Here is a 23,458-nt window from a genome sequence, read left to right on the forward strand (position 1 = left end):
TGACCGGGTGACCCTGGCACCTCGCTTTCCACGGGCCTGCGGGCCTGCAAGCACATCCACATAGCCCAAGGGTCTGTCGCCTTTTCTCCCTCCCCAGCAGAAAGCTGAGAGAGGGGCCTTTACACCCTCTACCCCCTGATTTAAAAAGAGCACCTGCCTCATCATAGACTTTGCAATTCTAAGGAAGGGTAGAAGGGAGAACAGCAAAATAGAGACAATGGATTTCAGGAAGGCAGATTTTGGGAAGCTCAGAGAGCTGATAGGTAAGGTCCCATGGGAATCAAGACTGAGGGGAAAAACAACTGAGGAGAGTTGGCAGTTTTTCAAAGGGACACTATTAAGGGCCCAAAAGCAAGCTATTCCGCTGGTTAGGAAAGATAGAAAATGTGGCAAAAGACCACCTTGGCTTAACCACGAGATCTTGCACGATCTAAAAAATAAAAAGGAGTCATATAAAAAATGGAAACTAGGACAGATTACAAAGGATGAATATAGGCAAACAACACAGGAATGCAGGGGCAAGATTAGAAAGGCAAAGGCACAAAATGAGCTCAAACTAGCTACGGGAATAAAAGGAAACAAGAAGACTTTTTATCAATACATTAGAAGCAAGAGGAAGACCAAAGACAGGGTAGGCCCACTGCTTAGTGAAGAGGGAGAAACAGTAACAGGAAACTTGGAAATGGCAGAGATGCTTAATGACTTCTTTGTTTCGGTCTTCACCGAGAAGTCTGAAGGAATGCCTAACATAGTGAATGCTAATGGGAAGGGGGTAGGTTTAGCGGATAAAATAAAAAAAGAACAAGTTAAACATCACTTAGAAAAGTTAGATGCCTGCAAGTCACCCGGGCCTGATGAAATGCATCCTAGAATACTCAAGGAGCTAATAGAGGAGGTATCTGAGCCTCTAGCTATTATCTTTGGAAAGTCATGGGAGACGGGAGAGATTCCAGAAGACTGGAAAAGGGCAAATATAGTGCCCATCTATAAAAAGGGAAATAAAAACAACCCAGGTAACTACAGACCAGTTAGTTTAACTTCTGTGCCAGGGAAGATAATGGAGCAAGTAATTAAGGAAATCGTCTGCCAACACTTGGAAGGTGGTAAGGTGATAGGGAATAGCCAGCATGGATTTGTGAAGAACAAATCATGTCAAACCAATCTGATAGCTTTCTTTGATAGGATAACGAGCCTTGTGGATAAGGGTGAAGCGGTGGATGTGGTATACCTAGACTTTAGTAAGGCATTTGATATGGTCTCGCATGATATTCTTATCGATAAACTAGGCAAATACAAATTAGATGGGGCTACTATAAGGTGGGTGCATAACTGGCTGGATAATCGTACTCAGAGAGTTGTTATTAATGGTTCCCAATCCTGCTGGAAAGGCGTAACGAGTGGGGTACCGCAGGGGTCTGTTTTGGGACCGGCTCTGTTCAATATCTTCATCAACGACTTAGATATTGGCATAGAAAGTACGCTTATTAAGTTTGCGGATGATACCAAACTGGGAGGGATTGCAACTACTTTGGAGGACAAGGTCATAATTCAAAATGATCTGGACAAATTGGAGAAATGGTCTGAGTTAAACAGGATGAAGTTTAACAAAGACAAATGCAAAGTGCTCCACTTAGGAAGGAAAAATCAATTTCACACATACAGAATGGGAAAAGACTGTCTAGGAAGGAGTACGGCAGAAAGGGATCTAGGGGTTATAGTGGACCACAAGCTAAATATGAGTCAACAGTGTGATGCTGTTGCAAAAAAAGCAAACATGATTCTGGGATGCATTAACAGGTGTGTTGTGAGCAAGACACGAGAAGTCATTCTTCCGCTCTACTCTGCTCTGGTTAGGCCTCAGCTGGAGTATTGTGTCCAGTTCTGGGCGCCGCATTTTAAAAAAGATGTGGAGAAACTGGAAAGGGTCCAAAGAAGAGCAACAAGAATGATTAAAGGTCTTGAGAACATGACCTATGAAGGAAGGCTGAAAGAATTGGGTTTGTTTAGTTTGGAAAAGAGAAGACTGAGAGGGGACATGATAGCAGTTTTCAGGTATATAAAAGGGTGTCATAAGGAGGAGGGAGAGAACTTGTTCACCTTAGCCTCTAAGGATAGAACCAGAAACAATGGGTTTAAACTGCAGCAAGGGAGGTCTAGATTGGACATTAGGAAAAAGTTCCTAACTGTCAGGGTGGTTAAACACTGGAACAAATTGCCTAGGGAGGTTGTGGAATCTCCGTCTCTGGAGATATTTAAGAGTAGGTTAGATAAATGTCTATTAGGGATGGTCTAGGCAGTATTTGGTCCTGCCATGCGGGCAGGGGACTGGACTCGATGACCTCTCGAGGTCCCTTCCAGTCCTAGAATCTATGAATCTATGAATCAAGGGATTGAGGCTCTTCCTAGATGGGGTGGGGAGTAGAGGCTGTCACAGCATTAACTGGCCCATAATCTCCATGGGGCTTCCTTGAGAACACACCAGTCCCTTTGCCTCTGTCAACATGCAAATGTCTCTGACTTCTGGTACTGATACCTTGGGAAAGCGTCCCATAGTCACAGGCTCCATGGTACCTAGAATGGATTGTAGATGGAGGAGTGTGGGGGTTGGGAGACAATATGAAAATAAAACATCGCTGCTTTTGCTTGATTATAAAAATGAAACCTATTTTAAGCTCTGCAGCAATGGCAGTTGAGGGCGAAGAGAGAAGTTCTGTAGTTGCAGGTGCTTCCGAGGGGCAGCCTTGTTTTGTCAGGGTTGAGCTGTTACAGTGCTGTCTCAGGCTGTGACATTTTGGATGCTAGAGAATGGATAAGAAAGGCATGAGATGTGAACGGTCTTGTGGAAATGCACATAAAGAAAAGATTTCAAAAGCGGCCTAAAAATCAATTGAGAATGAGATTGGTCTCCTTCCCACTGAGTGAGACTTGGCAGTAAAATTGTAGAAGTTTTCTCGCCACGCCCCAAAGGGTTTAACAATTTGGAATTTGAGAATAGGTTTTTCCATTTTTTCCTCACTGTGTTGCTCAAACTCACAATTCTTTTTATAAAAAGATAAAATTTAGAGGCAGAGCTGTCTCAGATGCTAATAATTCAAGAAAAACTGCTGAGGGGGCTGCTTTACTGGGGACTTCTTACAGGTTTTAAAAAAAATAGCATATACAGTAACTCCCAAAATAACCATCTAAACTCTCCAAAAATACTCAAATATTAGTACCTATTAAGCCTATCAAAATAAACCACATATGAAATTTGTAGACTAATCAGTTAAGTTTATGGAGGATAGGTCCATCAGTAGTTATTAGCCAAGATGGTCAGGGATGCAACCCCGTGCTCCAGGTGTCCCTAAAACCTCTGACTGCCAGAAGCCGGGACTGGATCACAGGGGTTGGACCATTCAAACTTTCTCTGTTCTGTTCATTCCCTCTGAATGAACCTCTGGCACCGGCCACTATCAGAGAGAGGGTATGGGGCTAGATGGACCATTGGTCTCACCCAGTATGTCTATTTCAATTTGTGTTCAGTGTAAAAAAAGGACACTCAAAACATTAGAAAAAGTATATAAAAATACCTCTTGTTTTTATGTATTCTCTTATCTTACATACTCCTTGTCCAGTTACCCTCAGACTTTTTGGAAAAGTCCCACTTCGGCAGAAGGTCACAAGTGAGAAATTAGAAGGATAAAGGACAAGTTAATAACTTAAAGCTGGCTACATTCTTAACTGATATGTTGCTCTTTGGTTCAGTGCTTCAGTTCATTTTGAAACTGATATCTCATGAAAGCGGTTAGACATTCAGGTTAAAAATGTATTAAAAATACCCTTACCTTTTTAATAGTAACCTCTGAGATCATTAAAGCTAATTTTTTAAAAAATTGAATTAATCTTCACTTTTATAGTGATTGTTTCCCTTTTGCATTTGTCAGCTTGGACAAGAAAATAAACATGTGAATTTCACTCTGATTTAGGGCACAGGTTTCAGAGGGGTAGCGGTGTTAGTCAGTATCAGCAAAAACAAGGAGTCCTTGTGGCATCTTAGAGACTAACAAATTTATTTGGGCATATTTCTTAATTTGCAAACTTGACACCATCAAATTAGGCCTGAATAAAGACTGGGAGTGGCTAGGTCACTACAAAAAAATGATTTTCCCTCTGTTGATATTCATCCCTTCTTGTCAACTGTTGGCAATGGGCCACATCCACTCTAATTGAATTGGCCTCATTAGCACAGACCCCCCACTTGGTAGGTGTGCTGTGTATTTATACCTGCCTACTGTATTTTCCACTCCATGCATCAGATGAAGTGGGTTATAGCCCACGAAAGCTTATGCCCAAATAAATTTGTTAGTCTCTAAGGTGCCACAAGGACTCCTTGTTGTTTTTGCTGATTTAGGTCAGTTTGTCTTGTTTTCCAGCCCTTATGTGCTGGCATACATTGGTTGCAAACAAAAAGGGAATGTTTAAATCTAACTCCTCTTTTGTTTCAATTTTAGAACCTGTAAAATCTGTCTGTTGATCTTAGGTTTTAGTAAATTATTGTTTTTACAAAGCCTGAAATGTGATACTACCATTTGAAAATATTTATTGCCATTGTGTGGTGCTTTTTAGAAGTTCCCGCCCTGAGTAGCTTACAGGGTAAGGCCCTGATCTTGCCAAGACTTGCATGTGGCTTTATAATTAAGCACTTATGTAAATATTGGCAGGATTGGGTCCTTAATTAGACAAGGTGAAGGGAGGGGCTAGGTTTATAACAAATGTACATAAATTATTATATTTTTCATGGAAAACTTAAGTACGAATGTTTAACTTTTTTGAAATTGAGAATAAGGGAGGGCAAAAGAGAAGGAATAGACATCACTGAGAGGGCAGCAGTGGAGAGCTAGTAAAAAAATGGATTTGGAAGAATAGTGTAGGCAGAATATGAACAATGACATGACAGGAAGGTGGGAGTGAAGGAGAAAAGGAGTGACAAAGTGAAAAGAGTATGCATGGTGTGTGTCACATGAGGAGAGCAGGGAGAAGTAAGCTGAGATGTAGGCTGCTGGGAGGGATTGTGTTGCATCTTGAAAGTGAGGACAGTGGAATGTGCAGGGAAGGCTTTTGTTGGATGGAAGGGGGAGAAGTGGTTAGAGTGGCAAGAATGGATATAATTTTATCTCCAATGTGTTGTTGAGAATGAAGTGGTGAGAGAGAGGGAGGCTGGAAAAGAGGAGGTCACAGTACTCCAGGTGAAAGAATCATGGAATGAATCCACAGTTTGACTAATGGTGACCGAGATAAGAGACAGATTTTAGCAACTTTTTAGAGTGAGAAGCAACAATATTTGTCAAGATCCAATGTGAGTCAAAAAGGGAAACAAAGAGTCAAAGATTAAAAACAAGCTTGTGTTCTTGAGTGTCAAGGATAGTTGAGATGGTTAGAGTGGTCAGATGAGTTCAGTTTTTGACATACGAAGTTTGCGGAGACAGGCCATCCAAGAGAAGAGAGAGAGGTGTGAGCCTGGATAGATGAAGGAGAGAGCTGGAGTGAGATCACCAAAAGTTAATAGTGGACTGTGAAAGTAGGCTTGGCTGCGTAGGGTGATATAAATAGATTTATTTATATACACACACACAAACCATAGTTATGTTCAAATTTTTCATCTCTGGAGACTTAAATTTGGATTGGATTGCAGGTGAATTGACAAGTACTTAAAAAAAGTAATTACACAAATTGTTAGAATTTTGGTTGTGACTGGTAGTGTAGGGTCTAAAGGGACCAGAGTTGGCATGGCAATGGCTAAGTGACATATGTAGATGACTTGTAAAGTTCAGTCTCTAACACAGTGGTGGGCAGCCCGTCAGGGTAATCTGATTGTGGGCTGAGAGATATTTTGCTGACGTTGACCGTGCACAGGCACAGCCCCCCGCAGCTCCCAGTGGCTGCGGTTTGCCATTCCCGGCCGAAGGGATCTGCGGGAAGTGGCGGCCATCATGTCCCTGCTGCCCCCCGCAGCTCCCATTGGCCAGGAACGGTGAACCGCGGCCACTGGGAGTTGCAGGGGACCATGCCTGCGCATGGTCAATGTCAGCAAAATATCTCGCAGTTTGCAATCAGATTACCCTGATGGGCTGCAGGTTGCCCACCACTGCTCTAACAGATACCATTTTCCCAGGTCTATCAAGAGTTTTTGACATCACCCATTGTAAATGGTATCAGCCATTAAAACGTAAAAAGCCAAGGAAATCTGCCTTTATCCGTAACTGTTGTAGAGGAGTATGGTAGGCCTAATCTATAAGGGAAAGGCAATTCACACTTCAAAATATTAAATCCCTGATACCTAGGCAATGGGCATGCTCACCCTAATGTTGTGCTCTGATAGCTTTTAAAGTTTAGATTCATAGACCTGATGTGATAATAGTATATTAATGGGGACGTTCAGGTACAGAGTTTGCTGCTCAGGGCCCTTATTAAGATATCTTACAAAGTACAGGTTTAACTTACCATGGTTCTGAGATTTGTCTCTCAAAATCCACATTCTTTTAATGTACTCGCGCTGTCTGAATCTGTTTGCCTGCTATCAGAAAGATTCCATCATTTGGAGGTAGAGTAGTAAAGTCTTAACCTTTGTTCGGACAACTTGCATCCTTTGTAAATGAACAACCAAAACTGGGGTTTCTGTCTGGCTTGTGCTGGTGATTATAATTTTCCTGCCACTGCCAAAAGGCAGGGGAATGACATGGAGTGGAGGGAGGCCTTTCTTTCCGTTAATGCTCCCCCAAATTCCACCTTACCCTCAGCTCCTTTGCCAAGAAAAGCTCTCTAACATAACCCATTGTCTTAAAATGGACATCAGATAAAACTGACAGATTTGGCTTTGCCTGATTTCTTTATTTTAAGATATTTATGGTGTACTCTTAATTGATAATGGTATTGCATTCTCTAGCCATCAGAGGGTGCCCATTAATCAGTCATGCAATCCTTGAGACTTAAAGTGGTGTCATCAAAGTAAAATCTGTATTTCAAAAAGCAAGGTGAAAGTAAAAAGCAACAAAGGTGAAAGTAGTTACGAGTACTGCACTTGCCTGAGTTCCACTATTAGTTTTGTTTTACAAACAGATTTTAAAAAATGATTTTGTCTGGCAGACAAAAGGAGAAACTGGCTGACTATACAAGGAAAATAGCTAAACTGATAAATGCTGTCAAATGCACAAAATAACCCGAGAAAATAATTTTTTTCTTTCATTTACAATAATTTTAAGAGCTACTTCTGAAAGTAATAGATAAAAGATTTTCAAAGAAATGTCTGTTTTTAAAGTTGATGTCCTTTAATGACTTCAGTTTGACACATTGCTGTTTTGGTGATTGTCCCTTTTGACTACTCTAAAAACTGTAAGAAACATATAATGCATGCATAGGTTGACTTTTTTTATGTAGAACTCATTTCTTTGAATTCATTGAAAAATCTATAAATGACTTGGAAGAAATTCTGGATTAACCGTTAACTTCTGCCTTTTGGTTCTTACCATCTTGACTCTAGTTATGAGAGTTTTTCTTGTCAGTCCTTACCAGGGCCGGCTCCAGGCACCAGCTTAACAAGCAGGTGCTTGGGGCGGCCAAGGGAGAGGGGCGGCACCTGCGGCAATTCGGGGCGGCAGGTCCCTCACTGCCTCTAGGTGTGAAGGACCTGCCGCTGAACAGCTGCCGCCGATCGCGTTTTTTTTTTTGCTTGGGGCGGCAGAAATGCTGGAGCCGGCCCTGGTCCTTACCTAGGTGCTCTAGAGTTGAGGTCTCATTTGGGTGAATCGGAAGTGCTCAGTGCTGCTTACTAAAAATATATATATGTTTTTTTTAAATAGATTCTGGAAGTTACAGTCAATCTGGGGGCCAGCAGCAGAGGTATGTGTGCTTTTTTTTTTAATGCTGCCAATTGTTGTGTGGGTCTGCAAAAAATAGTGGGTGAATTCAGGATTCCCCTCATGAGATTTGATACCTTGTGGGCCTGATGTGGTGGTACATTCTCAGGGAGTTTCAGGCACAGAGTTTGTCACACAAGCACCCTTATTAAGATGTCCTACAAGAATTTACATTCTGTTACAAATATTCATTAGGGAAAGAAAGTAAATAGCCACTGTCACTTTGACCTAAACCTAACATATGAAGTACTTCTGAATGTGTGTGGATGAGTCCATAAATATACACAAGTATTTTTTTCTTTTTGTTACTTTCTTAAGGTGTTTGTGGGGTAGTCAGAGATATGGTAAGTAGTAAGACTTTGGGCAAAATAGGTAGTCAGAAGTGTCAAGTAAGGTAAATTTTCTTCCCAAAACTAGTTGAAAGAACTTAAAACCTACCTTTGTGCTCCCTGAAATTAATAAATTCATAGCTAAGAACATTTAAAAACTGATTCATAAAATAGCCACAGGTGTTTTCCATGTGACAACCTTTCCCATGCATTTTAAATTTAGAGGGCTGCTTCACAATCACTTGTATGTGTTTGTTATTGGACAAGTGGCTCTCTTAAGCTCTTTCATTCCCAGAATGCCTCTTCTAACCAATTGTAGGGATTTGGCTCTCTGCTGCACATCGAGTGTAAATACAATAGCTGGCTTGTGTGTTATAATACTAAAACCCCAGTTTTACAATTGGATCTACACAGGCAGACCTTTATGCCCATACACAGTTCCAGTGAATTTGCTGGGGCTCTCCCCATGTAGATCCAATAGCAGGATATCGGCCTAAATCTGGTTTTCACCATGTGAAGTTGATATTTAAAAATGTTGTATTGAAATTGGAAAAATGGACTAAAACTGGGTTTATGCACGTTTGCAGAAATTAACTTAATTCTGGAATTTATGCAGTATTATCTGAATTGTGAAAAAGATATTGTAGATAATAGTATCCCTTTACAAAAGTATTAAAATCCTGGCTACACCTGACTGTTTTAGTGAAAGTGTCTACAATAGGTCTGTGTACATTAACATATGGTTAAATAGGTCATAGCGATGTATGTTTTACACACCTGAACAGTACCTTATTTTAGTTCAAACTTTTCTGTGAAGTTCATGATGGATTCAGTAAAATGGGACAATATCAAGTAAATGTAGTCTGAAGCTGGTGCAGTTTTTCATGAGGATGAGCTACAATATTGTTAGACTCCTCAGCATATTATCATAGGAACAGTACTTGATTAAAAGCAGAGCTGGCTCCAGGCACCAGCGAAGGAAGCAGGTGCTTGTGGCGGCCAATGGAAAGGGGCGGCAAGTCCGGGTCTTCGTCGGCGGGTCCCTCAGTCCCTCTCGGAGCGAAGGACCTGCCACCGAATTACCACCAAAGGAAGAAGCGGCGCGGTATAGCTGCCGCCGAAGTACCGCCGATCGCGGCTTTATTTTTTATTTTTTTTCTTGCTTTGCTGCTCAGGGTGGCAAAAAAGCTGGAGTTGGCCCTGATTTAAAGGCAACTGACTTAAAATCTGTTAGTATGCTTTGTGCGTTTTGGTATTTGACCTTTTTAAGTGTTCTTTCATTTTGAATAATTTGGATTCATACAAGATTCATTTTCATTATAGGGTATACCCTATACCCTAAAATCTATACTTGAAACAGAATCTGAGTTTAAATTCTCTAGCTTTTGTCTACCAAATCTTTCATCTTAGTCAACTATTATTTTATCTCTGCATTTCTAATCTGCTTATCACTGTAGACACATAGGTTAAATACATAAATGACAAAACTTAAATTAGAAATATTCCCAAATCACAGTAAGTACAAGAAACTTGCAGTTTACATAGCATAGTTTACTATATACTTCGTATTTTTTTAATCTAATACTCGATACAAGTTTATTTGAAAACATCTGTATTTTACAGCTATTCATCATATGGCAGTCAAGGCAATCAAAATTATGGACAAGCACCACAGGTAGATTGAAATACAATTTGTGCTTTTCAATTTTTTTATTTTTTTTTATTTTTTCTGAGTAAGAGATGATTGTTGACTTGACTTGTCTGCATTAAGATATAGCCCAATATCAGTCATCAGTGGAATAGAGCTGCCCCAGTCTAGACAAGGAAAGATAGTATTTCCTTTAGTGGATCTTACCTCTGCTTGAAATCTTTCTCTAAATTACAGGGTTATTCTGGCTATGGGCAGAGTGGAGAGAGTTCCTCCTATGGACAGAACTATGGAAGTTATCAAGGAAACTATGGACAAAGTCAAACAGGTTGGCTAGCTTGCTGAATTTACTGTCTAGTAAATAAATATTCATGGTTTGATTATGTAAAAAATACCCTCATTCAATTTTCAGGTTATGGACAAACTTCACAACAAGGATATAGCGGAGGATCTGGTTATGAAAATAAGAATCAGAGCTCATATGGCCAACCGTCTTATGGCAATCAGGAACAACAAAAAGAATCATCTGGAGGGTAAGGAAACAAAGTTAACCATGTAAGTTTCAAGCACTGTCTGCCAGAGATACCTTGTTAGGTAGCTATATTAGGACACTTACTAGAGCAACCCTTAAGCACATCCTCCAACTCCCAGCTCTGGAAACTTTAAATGAAAATGTAATTTTCTGATAAATGGATTAAACAGTCATACTAGCAATTGTCTGTTCTAACCATTCTCTGTCCTGATTTCTGTGGCTTCCTTATTGCTTATATTGTTGATGCCATGGATAGTGTTTAATTTAAAGGTTATTTACCAATACAGTATGATCTAAATAGAACATCAATAGACATTTGAGGTATTTGACTTTCTTAAAGGCCACCTACTTTCACTGTAAGATACTTTGCATGACTCCTCTAGAAGTGGAAGGAGTCACTAGTCTTATAGTCACAGATACAAATGCTTGATTACAGAATTGTATGTAAACCAATTCGGTGCCAGGACACTGTAGGACAATCTAAATATTTGACAACTGAAGACTTTAAATGCCAATTTTCTGCTGTTTTTTCCTGTTCAGCCAGGCTTGATTTAGGAATAAGATGAGGAAAGCAAACTACAGAAGGGGTCTGATGTTTGTCTCAACAGCAGGAAGCTTTAGCAATCATGAAGTGGATAAAGACCATCTTTGTTGTTGTTGTTTAACTACTGTTCGTTTATTTATTTAGGAAGTTTTAACAGGTTTGCAAATCTTTCATATGTAAATATCAGAAACAAAACAATTAAAGCTGACCTTTTGTTTAAGGAAAAAAAACAGGAGTACTTGTGGCACCTTAGAGACTAACAAATTTATTAGAGCATAAGCTTTCGTGGACTACAGCCCAATTCTTCGGATGCATATAGAATGGAACATATATTGAGGGGATATATAGAAGAAGTGGGCTGTAGTCCACGAAAGCTTATGCTCTAATAAATTTGTTAGTCTCTAAGGTGCCACAAGTACTCCTGTTCTTCTTTTTGCGGATACAGACTAACACGGCTGTTACTCTGAAACTTGTCATTATGCAAGGCACTGCATTTAGCCGTATGGAATGGAAATCCATCAACCTCATGAAAAAACTCATACAGAGGTTCCATTCTATATGCATCCGAGGAAGTGGGCTGTGGTCCACGAGGGCTTATGCTCTAATAAATTTGTTAGTCTCTAAGGTGCCACAAGTACTCTTGGTTTTTTTTGCGGATACAAACTAACACGGCTGCTACTCTGAAACCTTTTGTTTAAGGAGACACTATACAAATAATATACTCCTCAGAGTTCTCTGGTTACCAGGGTGTTCCCATATTAGTGAGCATTATAACACCACCATTCAAGCCTGCTTGAACATGTTTCTAGTGATTTTTTTTTTAATTAAAGCAATTGAAATCTCTGATTACATGTATTTAAAAGACTAGGTATGTCTGTCAAATATTAATTTTCCAAAAAAAATTGGACAAGTGTGCTGTTTTCTGTATTGAATAGCTGGTCAACTGTAGGTATTTCAATGGCTCTCCCAGTCTTTAACGTTCTCTGGTTCATGATATGGGTTATTTGTAATGGGTGTAGTTGACAAGGGAAAATAACTTCTCTCTAGTTCTATTCCAAACTCCATAGAGTAGCCTTTGCTAAAGGATGGGTATACATTTCTGGAGGATGTGAATTTTTTATTAATCAATGGTAGCCTAGCAGTATTTATACTGCCACAATTGTCTTCTTCAGTAAAGACTCACTGTTGTCTGGGTTAGAGCACCTCTAATCTGCTACTGCTTTGAGCTGGCTGTGTAATGGATCTGTACACAGTATCTGCACTCACTCTTGGTCTTTTTTTATTCTGTATACACTTCTAACATCATCCAGGGTATTTCTGCTACAGTTTTATCTGGGAGGACTATAAGAAAATTTTGAAAGAAGAAAGAGATCCTTTGCAAAATACTCATTTGACTGTGGCTCTTCTTCCCAACTAAGAAATTGCATACTGCCCTCAGCACTCCAGATCTTCTTCTTTAATTTGCTGAAATAGTGGTTTGACATTTCAATCGTAGAGCTCTTCTAGGGTGTTTTAGATTTGAATCCCCAGGTATCTTATACAATTTGTTGCCCATTTGTACCCAGATAAATAAATTAATGGAGATATCCTATTTTTATTTATCTCCTAGAACTGGAAGGGACCTTGAAAGGTCATTGAGTCCAGCCCCCTGCCTTCACTAGCAGCACCAAGGGATTTTGCCCCAGATCCCTAAGTGGCCCCCTCAAGGACTGAACTCACAACCCTGGGTTTAGCAGGCCAATGCTCAAATCACTGAGCTATCCCTCCCCCCAAATGTCCTCCCAGATGTTTTCTGGAAGAATGGCTTTTCAGAGTTTGGGAAATTTTATAGCTAGAACTTCATATTTGATATAATTTACTTTGTCTTTCTTTGGGAAAGCATCTGGATTCAATCTTCTTATCCCGAATAGCATGGAGGACCAAATTCATCCTTGGTGTAACTCTTGATTTTGTTGGAGTTACTCTATGGCTGAATTTGGTCCAGGATCTTTGTGGAAGTAGGTATAAACCAGGAGGGAACAGTCCTTGCATTAGCGGTCTGGATTTTCACTATGATTGCTAAAATTATCAATAGAAAACAATAAAATAAAACCCATGTTTCCTATCATGTTAGCATTTTCTGTTGGTTTGTTTCTGCTGTTAAACGGATGATGGCTTTGATAGTGATGATAATACACATCTTTCTGCTCCCCTGTATTTGAAGCCACACCTAGCCAGGTCAAACAGTGTAATATTTCTGTATAAATAAAGGTGTGGTGTTGTTTTTTTGAGTCCTGAAGTCTGACCAGAATCATTATGCATTTGTAGCCATTATTCTGCTCTCTCTATACTGGGAATATAAACTCTGTTTACTGTCTAATAATTAATTGTTGTTCCTCTTTATTTTCAGAGGAAGAGCCTCTTCGTATGAACCCAAGTCAAGCTATGACCAACAGTCAGACTATGGCCAGCAACAGGGCTCATATGACCAGCAGTCAAGCTATGACCAGCAACAGGGCTCATATGGTCAGCATCAGAAATCCTATCAATCACAGCAAAAGGAAAGCTTCAGTCACAACACGCAAGGTAGAGCGTGCAGAATGAGCGTAGCAATCTTTAGCCAAGTTAAATTGAAGAACTTGGTTCTGTTTTGTGATATGAAACATTCTGGGTTGCTGCATACAGATTATTATTTGGGGGGAGGTGGAAAGCAGTGAAAGCCTTTTTCTCCAATTTGGTGAGTGTTTCTTGTAGCATGATGGAGAACTCTTACTAACTACACATGACTTGGTGGGGGGCAAAAATTGTGTCCACAAGTATGCGTGATTTTTCGGCACCTTTTGATAATTATTTTCTGATCCCTGAAACTTTTTTTCACCTTTTTCTTCCTTATGTGGGGGAAGAAAGGTTTTCACTTTGGGTTTGAGGGTGGATGCCCTGATCAACACTAACATTATAAGAATCTTCATCCCAAGCCAGCAGCTGCCTTAGTTAAATTAAACAATAACAGGTGATTGGCATGCTCTTTTTCAGCCCCCCTGTTGTTTCTTTCATTGGGAGTATTCTATTTTTAAGAGGAGGGAGGGAAGTGAATGTCTATAAGGGTGAGTCCCACCAGAAAGGCTTTCCATCCTTTCCAGTGTCTAGGAGCACAGTTGCCTTTTGAGGGAAAAAATGAAGATATTTAGAGAGATTGTAAATTTGCTGCCCCTGTGTCACTTCCTTGTTAAGACTGGCTGGATGTGGAGGTCTGGCTGTGTGCATAGGAGATCAAAGCTCTGTACAGGGAGTTGACGGGCAGATGAAATGACTTTCCCTGCATGTAAGGACAGGAGGGACAAGAAACATTCCTTAGAGTATGTTTGAAAAAAAGAGAGGGGCTCTGAAAGGGAGCGGGCTCCTATGGGCAGAATCCATGAAACGGAAGCTGTGCCTGTTCAAGTTCTGCCACTTTGTCAAAGCTGCTAAGGAAACGGAGCCTGTAGTTCCCTGAGGTTTTTGCTCCCTCGGTTTACGCTCTCCCATCAGCGTGCAGCAGTTTAGTTACAACCTTCTGCCCTGGTGGCTGTCACTGCAGGTTCTCTTCTTCATTCCACTCTTTTCCAGACTAGACACAAGTGGAGAGTGAAGCGAGGTGGTGAGTCTGAAGCAGCATGGGGGGAGGAGGAGAATGAGACTTTGCAGTGGAGTAAAGGCAGAAAGAGTGGGAGACTTGAGTGGGGAAAAGGCTTTCTCGCTCCTTCAGTAGTATCATGAAAGCTGCAGGGCTGGAGCTAACTATCACTGGTTCCATATTCCAGGGCTTGTGCTCTTATTTGCCTGCCTGTATTGGAGGGTTACTGGGAAGTGGAGGGAAGAAATATCTCCACATGCACAGGCGCAAGGCACCTTGGAATCTGTCTTTACCTCCCTGGACAATGGTCTGATCTGCTTTACTTATCACAGCACCAATGTCTCCGCTTCTGTCTTGACAAACAAGTGATGTGAAGATTAAAACGTAACCTTTAACCAAACTACGTACATGTCTGTCTTTTTCAGGGTAGGAGAAACTCAGCTGGGATTTTAGGCACTATGGGTTTATTTTCTGCAAAATGTGATATACCAGAATATGATGGTATCCACATTGTAAGGAATATCACGTCCCCTAGTAATCCAGGGAGATAAACCAGAACTTGGTTTAGGCTTTGTGATGGTGTGGAACAGATGCAAGAAAAGAGTTTAAAACATGGAAGTCTTATTTATTTTTACCTAGCAAATTTAAGCAATGGGTTTAGTATAAACTTACAGTGCAATTTACACATACTTTGTGGTTCTCTAGATGGTCGACGTGAAAAGAGTAGGTATGGAGAAGATAATAGAGGATACGGCGGTTCACAGGGAGGAGGTAGAGGGGGATATGAAATGGATGGAAGAGGTCATATGTCTGGATTAACGTAAGTGATTTAATCCCAATACCTGCAAATGTATTTGTAATAGCTTGCTATTTAGCTGCTTTGGTTTCCGTGTTTAAGCTAACACAATTCAGATCTTTGAGCACAGAAAACTGAAGGTAATTCTTTCTAAAATTACACTGATCAGCCTGCACTGAAATACCAAAGATTTAGCCCAGGGAATATTACTTATATTGGAATAGGACAAGACTTAGAGTGATGATCATAAAGACACTTGGCTACATTTTATATTTAATGGATGTGATACAAGACTTCTCAAAGAGACCACTCTTTGAAGTCAAGTATTTTACATACTATCAACCAAGATTCTTTCTAGATGTCTTTAAAAAAAAAAAAAAAAAGGCTCAAAAATAGAATTTAAAGCCAAGGTTCTGTAGCCTAATGGCAGATAACCCTCTGGCAGGAAAGTATGTTCCGTGTATGTGACTTCTTATAGTAATATCACGTAGGTCTTGTATAGTGCTTTATATCAATAGATTTCAGTGTGCTTTACAAAGAAGGCCAGTATTATTATTAGATGATATGCAAGGTTTGGCTAATAGTCTTTCTGCTTTATTAAAGAAGGTTAACGAGACAAGATTACTTAATCTTGACTACTTTTTTCCCCCAATGTTTCCTTGGAAGTAGTGACTGAATAAACAAACATGAACCTGAAGGAATTCAACAGCTTAGCTACATTTTTCTGTGACTGTTCTGGCTATAAAACTAAAACGATGATGGCCTTCTAATTCAGTTTATTTGCCTTTACTAGACGTCGGGTTTTTATACTTAGGCCCTGATCCTACAAAGACAGACTTATGAACATGCATAACTATATATATGTATAGCGTTCATGCTCGTGCATAAATTTGCAGGGTTGGGGGTCTTTGTTTTAAAATTCATTTAAACTGCCCAGACTACATATAAAGTTAGCAAAGCTACAAAGAAACTGTTAATTTATACCTGCTACCTACAGTTCTGGGTTGCAATTCTGTGGCTGTAGAGCAAGACAGTGTTAACTAGAAATTTAAAGCTGCCAGTAACCTATGAACTGTTGCTTATTAACACCATCATTCCACTGCAGCATTGGGCTGCTTTGAGTTAGTGCTAGGTCCGCTGAGATGGAACGAAAAGTAGATATGGTATTGTTTGGGGGGGAGCAGTTGAGGTTTAAGTAAAATAACCATGTCTCATAATGTCGTAGGACTGCCTTTCACATGTAAATATGGTATTTCTCTGAATGGACATTTTGTTGAATGCTTTCCATAGATTCTCTTGTAATATTAGACTGTTAGGGCTCACTTATACTATGAAAATAGTTGTCAGTGTTTCTCATTGTTGAACTAAAAGTGGGATCATGTCATTTAACCTGGTTATAACATGGTTTACTCTGTTCCCATCATATAGGAATGTCCAAATCATGTTGTAACTAGGTTGGTCCTACATTATGCTTCATTGTAACCAATTTGATAGTGTATATGGATCCTGAATATTTTGACTTAGTATATGGTATCAAAGTTACTAGAAGCTCATTTTAGATGGATCTTAGAAGTGAGTGAACTCTGCTCCTTTATAATTGGCAGCTTTTGTACAGTGTAAACTTCACAGGCAGCAAAACCGCTTCAGATATTCAATTTCAGTTAGAACTGAGGTTTTTAAGACTATTGTAGCTGCTTCATTGTGGGTAAGGGTCTCTTATAATTCCCATGATAAAAATAGATTTTTGGGGGGGGGGCTTTGTAGTTGAGCCTCTTTTAATGAAGAAATTTTAAAGTAAGTTTCAGAAGACATACAACTGGTAGACAATGTCCATTCGAAACAAACTTGTGTTTTGCAAGGTGGTGGAACAGAAGCTAGGAAAATAAATAACCACTCCCCCATTACAGTTGTTTCAACAGATGTGTAAATAATCATGTTGGCATGTAAATATAGTTGATCCCATTGCTTGACATGCACTTTCAGGAAAGGAAGAGTGTGTGGATGAGGATTGAAAAATGTGAAGGAATGTATTAGTGGGAGGGGAATGGAGCCATTTTTAATGACTGTCTTCCTCTGTTCAGCACAGCACACTGATGATGTTTAAACTTAATGACTCAAACTAAAATTTGTCCTAGAATTTTTTAGCCTAGAAGCAGTTGTCTTCTATTTTGATTAAAACAAAATAAAAGGAAGTTCTTCTTCACACAGCGCACAGTCAACTTGTGGAACTCCTTGCCTGAGGAGGTTGTGAAGGCTAGGTCTATAACAGTGTTTAAAAGAGAACTGGATAAATTCATGGAGGTTAAGTCCATTAATGGCTATTAGACACGATGGGTAAGGAATGGTGTCCCTAGACTCTGTTGTTTAGAGGGTGGAGTTGGATGGCAGGAGAGAGATCACTTGATCATTACCTGTTAGGTTCACTCCCTCTGGGGCACCTGGCATTGGCCACTGTCGGTAGACAGGATACTGGGCTAGATGGACCTTTGGTCTGACCCAGTACGGCCGTTCTTATGTTCTAAGGTTTCTACTCCTAAAAGGTCAATTTTTACTCCACATTCAAACACTTCTTGACCAAGTTCTAGCAAAAGCTTGAGTTGTTTGCAATCATAAAATAATGTGGTGGAAGGAGAACAACTTTAATAATGTAACAGATCCCCACTTTGTCCTGAGAAAAATATTTGCCAAAAAAAAAAGGCAGCCCAAACCGAAAAGCAACTTGTGCACATATGCTGAGGCTACTTCTGATAATTATTTGTTACACAGTGTTTGACTGCGATAGTGTTGCACATGGTAACACTAAAATATGATATTTCCAGTAATATCAGGAAGTATTTAACTCTAAAGTCTTGTCTAAACACAGTTTTTGTACTGCTATAACTATATAGGCTTAAACATTTTGCAGTTAGTGCTTTAAAAAAAAGTTAGACCAGCCCTTAGGTTGCGCTAAACATTTCCAACTTAAATAATTTAAATACGTTTCTTTAATGATGCTGTACCATTTGTCTGAAGTACCTTCTTTGCACTTTTCCTGGATGTTGCATGAAATCATTAGCTAATCTGAGACTACAATGGATTAATGTCCTTTGCATATCAGCTGTTCATAAAGATGTTCTAGCTCCCTTGATGGTAACAGCGACAGGAGGGTGGTCCAGCTACGGGTGTTCTTACCACTTAGTCCAGGTCCGAATTTCTCGGTCAGGGTATAGTCAAGGTCCAGATGTCAGAGAAAATAATAAAAAATAAATAAATAAATAAACAAAAATTTTGGGGTCTATTCAAAAGCGTCTTGCGGTCCAGATTTGGCCCATGGTCCACCTGTTGACTATCCCTGACTTAGTGCAACCCTACTGTGAGCCATGATGAGCAACAGAGTCGTTAAAATGCCAGCAACAGTTAGTGCCTATGCTGGCACTGCCCTGACTTCCTTTGCTAGCGCTTTTTTTTTTTTAAACAAGGGAGGTTTGCTAGGTGTGGAGTCATATCTGTATTTGCAATATCCGGCTTTTGTATGGGACAAAACCAAATGATTGTTCTTAAACCGTTTTTGAGAACTTATTGTTTCCATAACCATTTTGGACAAAAGTAGCTGAAAATATAAGATGCTTCTTAAAATGTTTAGTATTGTCCTGACACTGAATGAACGAATGAATTGCTTTCAAGATACTGTGCAGGGATTCCCAAAAATGTACCTTACTTAGTGCCTACAGCCTTCAGTTTACTTCCTTTGCTGCTCAAATCCAGTAACCCATGATCAAATTCAGTAATTCTTCTGCCCCCAATGCTCGCATCATGGTAAGTAACCAGTGGTCTCAGAATTGCTTTTTTTATTTTTAAAAATGGTTTTGAGCTGGATCTCTTGGAACTTTAGATGCTAAATAACAATCTATCCAAACTTCCATTTTTGTTGTTTTTTAAAATAGACTGCAGAGACTCTGTATACCGCACTTTAGCTAAGAACAAATGTTAAATCTATACACTAAACCCACTTTTTAAAAAAAGTTTACAACTGAAACCAAACAAAATCATCTGCTATAGCTTGAGATGCACTGATTTTTAGGGCGAGGTCATGCTGGCACTCGCACAGTAACTATTCTATATATGCCCTTTCCCCTCCCCTCCCCTCCCCTCCCCTCATTCTGTACTCTTTTATGGTTAGAACACTAGGACTAAGGAGTCCTGAGTTCTGTTCTTGGCTCTGCCTCCAGCTTATTTTTCGTCTTTTCCTCTCTGGAGAATAGAGAACGTGTCTCACAGGTTGTTGTGGTGCTTAATCCTTTTCTGCCAAGTGTCTTGAGCGCATTAGATGAAAGGTGCTATGGAAGTGTGTGTGTGTGTGGGAGGGGCTACCTAAAAATCCAGAAAAAAGTCACTCAATCAGTGCAGTGTCCATGGAACAACCATAATTGTTCTGTCCCCTTGTATCAGAATCTGTGGACTCAATGGGTGAAGTTCTGCCTTCGGATTATGCTGAAAATTGGGCTACACCCACGTAGCTTCTTGTGCAGTGTAAAACAGAATTTGTTCCACTCACTCATTGAGTTATCACACTGCTAAATATAAGATTTTCTTGGTTGTGTGTGATTAAATCTAAACTTGATTTTAAGTTTATTATATTACAAGTGAAAATTATGCATTGCTGCTTATTTGTTATATTTGTTTCCTTTGTGTGGGGACGTAGCCTAATCTAATATCAAGAAATTGGAGTATAGCCAAAGTGGCTTATGCTATCTTGCCATTAGTGTTTAGAATTATTGTCACATTATTAGCTTTCTGTATGTTCATGTTCTGGCTTTAGAGTTTGGAAGAAAATAAACAGGGACACGGGTTTATGGAATTCAGTGAATAAATGATAAACTAGCTTTTTAACTGTTCGTGTGGAACTTCATTAGATAACACTAGTGATTTCTCATCTCTGTGTCCACATTACACTTTCAAGTAGATCACCTCCTGCAGCTGTGTTTCTTTATACTAGCACAAATTTAAAATACCTTGATAGAAGTAAAATCCATAGTTAGCAAAATCTATGGCTTTATTGCTGTGCTAAATAGTCTGTTCTCATTTCAGTTATATTTAGAAAGATACGTCCTTGCATGTAACTCCCATTGTGCTCAATGGGACGTCTAGGTGCATATCAGAGGGCAGAATTTGGCCTTTGGCTTTTAATGCCACTTGTTCCAATATCTGCAGCTTTTTGCTCTTTGAAAAGAACATTTATGGCTTGAAGCCCTCTAAAGTCAATACAAGTGTGCATCATTGATAAAAAAGGGAGTAAAGCTATTTGTTAATTTAGCTGAAAGATGCTGCTTACTTCAGCCAGGATTAATGCTCAGTTCATGCATCCCTTTCCTCTGTAACCTTTATGATCTTGGGAACACTGGTGATACCTGTACTCCTAAGATTCTAGCAGTTGTTATTCCAGATGTGACAGGTTTGGTCATAGAGACCCCCTTGGGACTGTCACCTGATGTGCTGAAATTACTTCTGAGCTTGGTTTCCCTGCCAGCCTGGGACTTCCAGAACCCTGCCTTGTTGAGCCAGACACACTAGCCTGCTGCAACACAGACCCAGGGTCTGGGCCACGCCCCCAAAACTGCAAATTCAACTGAAAGCAGCTCAGCAGGCTACCTATCTCCAGCACCCAGTTCCCAGTGGGATCCAAACACCAAATAAATCCGTTTGACTCTGTAGAAAGCTTATACAGGGTAAATTCATAAATTGTTTGTTTGTTTGGTCCTGCTTTGAGCAGGGGGTTGGACTAGATGACCTCCTGAGGTCCCTTCCAACCCTGATATTCTATGATTCTATATCACTGATAGAGAGAGATGCACAGCTGTTTGCTCCCCCAGCATTAATCATTTACTCTGGGTTTATTAATAAACAAAAGTGATTTTATTAAGTATAAGAAAGTAGGATTTAAGTGGTTTCAAGTAATAACAGACAGAACAAAATAAGTCACAAAGCACAATAAAACAAAACACGCAAGTCTAAGCCTAATACATTAAGAAACTGATTACAGGTAATAGCTCACCCTCAAAGATGTTCCAATAAGCTTTCACAGACTAGATTCCTTCCTAGTTTGGGCCCAATCCTTTCCCCTGGTACAGTCCTTGTTAGTTCCAGCACACATCTCAGGTGGTATGGGGTTTCTTATGACTGGCAGCCCCCTTTGTCCTGCTCCACCCCCTTTTATAGCTTTAGCACTTCGGCACAAGGTGGGAATCTTTTGTGTCTGTGGGTCCCCATCCCTCCTTCTAAATGGAAAAGTACCAGATTTAAGATGGATTTCATTATCGGGTGACATGGTCACATGACACTAAGACCCTTAGTCTTCATTCTTCCTGGTTTGGCCCACACTTACACAGGAAGGCTTGAAGGTAAATAAACCATTTACAACCAATGGGAGCCATCAAGGTTCTAAACCACATTAATGGCCCACACTTTGCATAATTACAATAGGACTTCAGAGTTATGCTTCAGATACAAGAATGATGCATGCGTACAAATAGGAGGAATATATTTAGTAGTTTATAACCTTCGTTATGATACCTTACAAGAGAGCTTTTGCATAAAGCATATTCCAGTTGCATCATATTCACACTCGTAAGCATATTTCCATAAAAACATATGGAGTGCAACGTCACACCAGACTATGCCAACAGGTTTGAAAATAAATGAAGATGGGTGGATACCAGCTTACAAGAAAAATCTTCTAATGACCACATTTTTGTGGCCTTAGGGTTAATTCTTGTGAATGGTGATTAGGATTCACTTTGGCTGCCTGGATTTCAATTTTTGTATTGGTGATATGACTGAATTTTTTGCTGGTTTTCTGACTGATTAAAGGATGTTTTAAAAACCAGAACTCTAGCTGATTATCTGTCATATTCAGTCTATATAAAAGGCAGTATGCAGTGTGATACAAGTTATATGGTACCCACACTCCAGGACAGGGGTGTGTATTCTTTTGCATCCATGTATTGCCAAACAATCCAGTTGCTGAGACTCTTTTCTTAGGTCTTCGTGGTAAATGAAGATACATTAGTTCAGTTGGTCACATGAGACACAACGGAGAATAACCAACACTGAAGCATATTGGGACAACAATACACTTTTGCAGAATATAGTAAAAATATAAACAGTTTATAAGTTGCAAAAAGTGATCTCTGTTGGGTAGTAATGCTTTCAGCCTGTGGCTTCAGGCATTATGTATCCAGCTTGGTCAGTATTCATTTTCTATAACATCCTGATTGTTTACTGTAAATATGTGTCTTTTATTTCTCTATCTACATCTTTCATGTTGTATATTTACAAACCAGAAAAAATGCATGTTCTGAATCGTGCAGCCCTGGTGAACTGGGGAAGGAATCCAGAGTTTGAAGACAAAAATTTGTGTGACTGATTCAGTGTACCTAGTTCTGAGCTAATATGCCAATGGGGCAGAGTTTTTAATTGACGTTTAATAAGAAGGGTACGAGGTGGTCAGTTCTTAGGGGGTTGGAGTGAATTGTGGGTGGCAGACATGTGTTTGCAATAGAATTTTTGTGATCACTGTTCTTGTTTGATCATCAGTCTTTAAAATTATCCATCCTTTAGTAGAGGCTACTGTAAATAGTGTTTGGAACTCATACGTTTTTATCTTTCATGCAGCTGAATATAATTGCATATGAATAAGTCTGCCATTTAGTGTTTCAAATAACTTAGTGTCTACATAACCTTTGAAAATCAACAGCAAGTTTATTAAAATAGATCCTAGCTGAAAGTAATATTCCATGAATGTAAATATAACAGCAGTTGCTGCAAGGTTTTGTCATGGTATAACAGCTGTTGTTTTCCTTGTATAGTAATGAGTCTTTAAAGCTATCTTACATAATGATTAATGAAATCCTGCCCCTTGTTTTAAGACAGACTTATCATCATTCACAGAAAACTTGTTTGACTTTTTTTAAAATTGTAAATTACATCTTGTGTTTCTGACTTCACATTTGTTGTAACAGAAAATGTATATACGGTATCCTAAAGAAATGAATCCCATATTGAAGCTTCATAGCCTGTTTTACTAATGTCCCTTATTTTGAGCTCTTGTCCCACACTGGGACCTTGACAAGTTGAGAGATTAGGAGTC

The 23,458-nt window shown here is 39.6% G+C and overlaps 1 protein-coding gene across 1 annotated transcript in view; it reads left to right on the forward strand.

Moving 5' to 3' along the window:
- Positions 1-23,458, forward strand: part of TAF15 (TATA-box binding protein associated factor 15) — a 33,085-nt gene that overhangs the window by 802 nt on the left and 8,825 nt on the right. Inside the window, exons 2-7 of the mRNA XM_054008063.1 lie at positions 7,836-7,875; positions 9,845-9,896; positions 10,107-10,197; positions 10,282-10,402; positions 13,335-13,510; positions 15,243-15,357. Coding sequence (XP_053864038.1) covers positions 7,836-7,875; positions 9,845-9,896; positions 10,107-10,197; positions 10,282-10,402; positions 13,335-13,510; positions 15,243-15,357 — 595 coding nt within the window. The remainder of the gene's footprint in view (positions 1-7,835; positions 7,876-9,844; positions 9,897-10,106; positions 10,198-10,281; positions 10,403-13,334; positions 13,511-15,242; positions 15,358-23,458) is intronic.

This window comes from Malaclemys terrapin, chromosome 18 (assembly GCF_027887155.1).
Source record: "Malaclemys terrapin pileata isolate rMalTer1 chromosome 18, rMalTer1.hap1, whole genome shotgun sequence".
NCBI classification, from domain to species: Eukaryota; Metazoa; Chordata; order Testudines; family Emydidae; genus Malaclemys; species Malaclemys terrapin.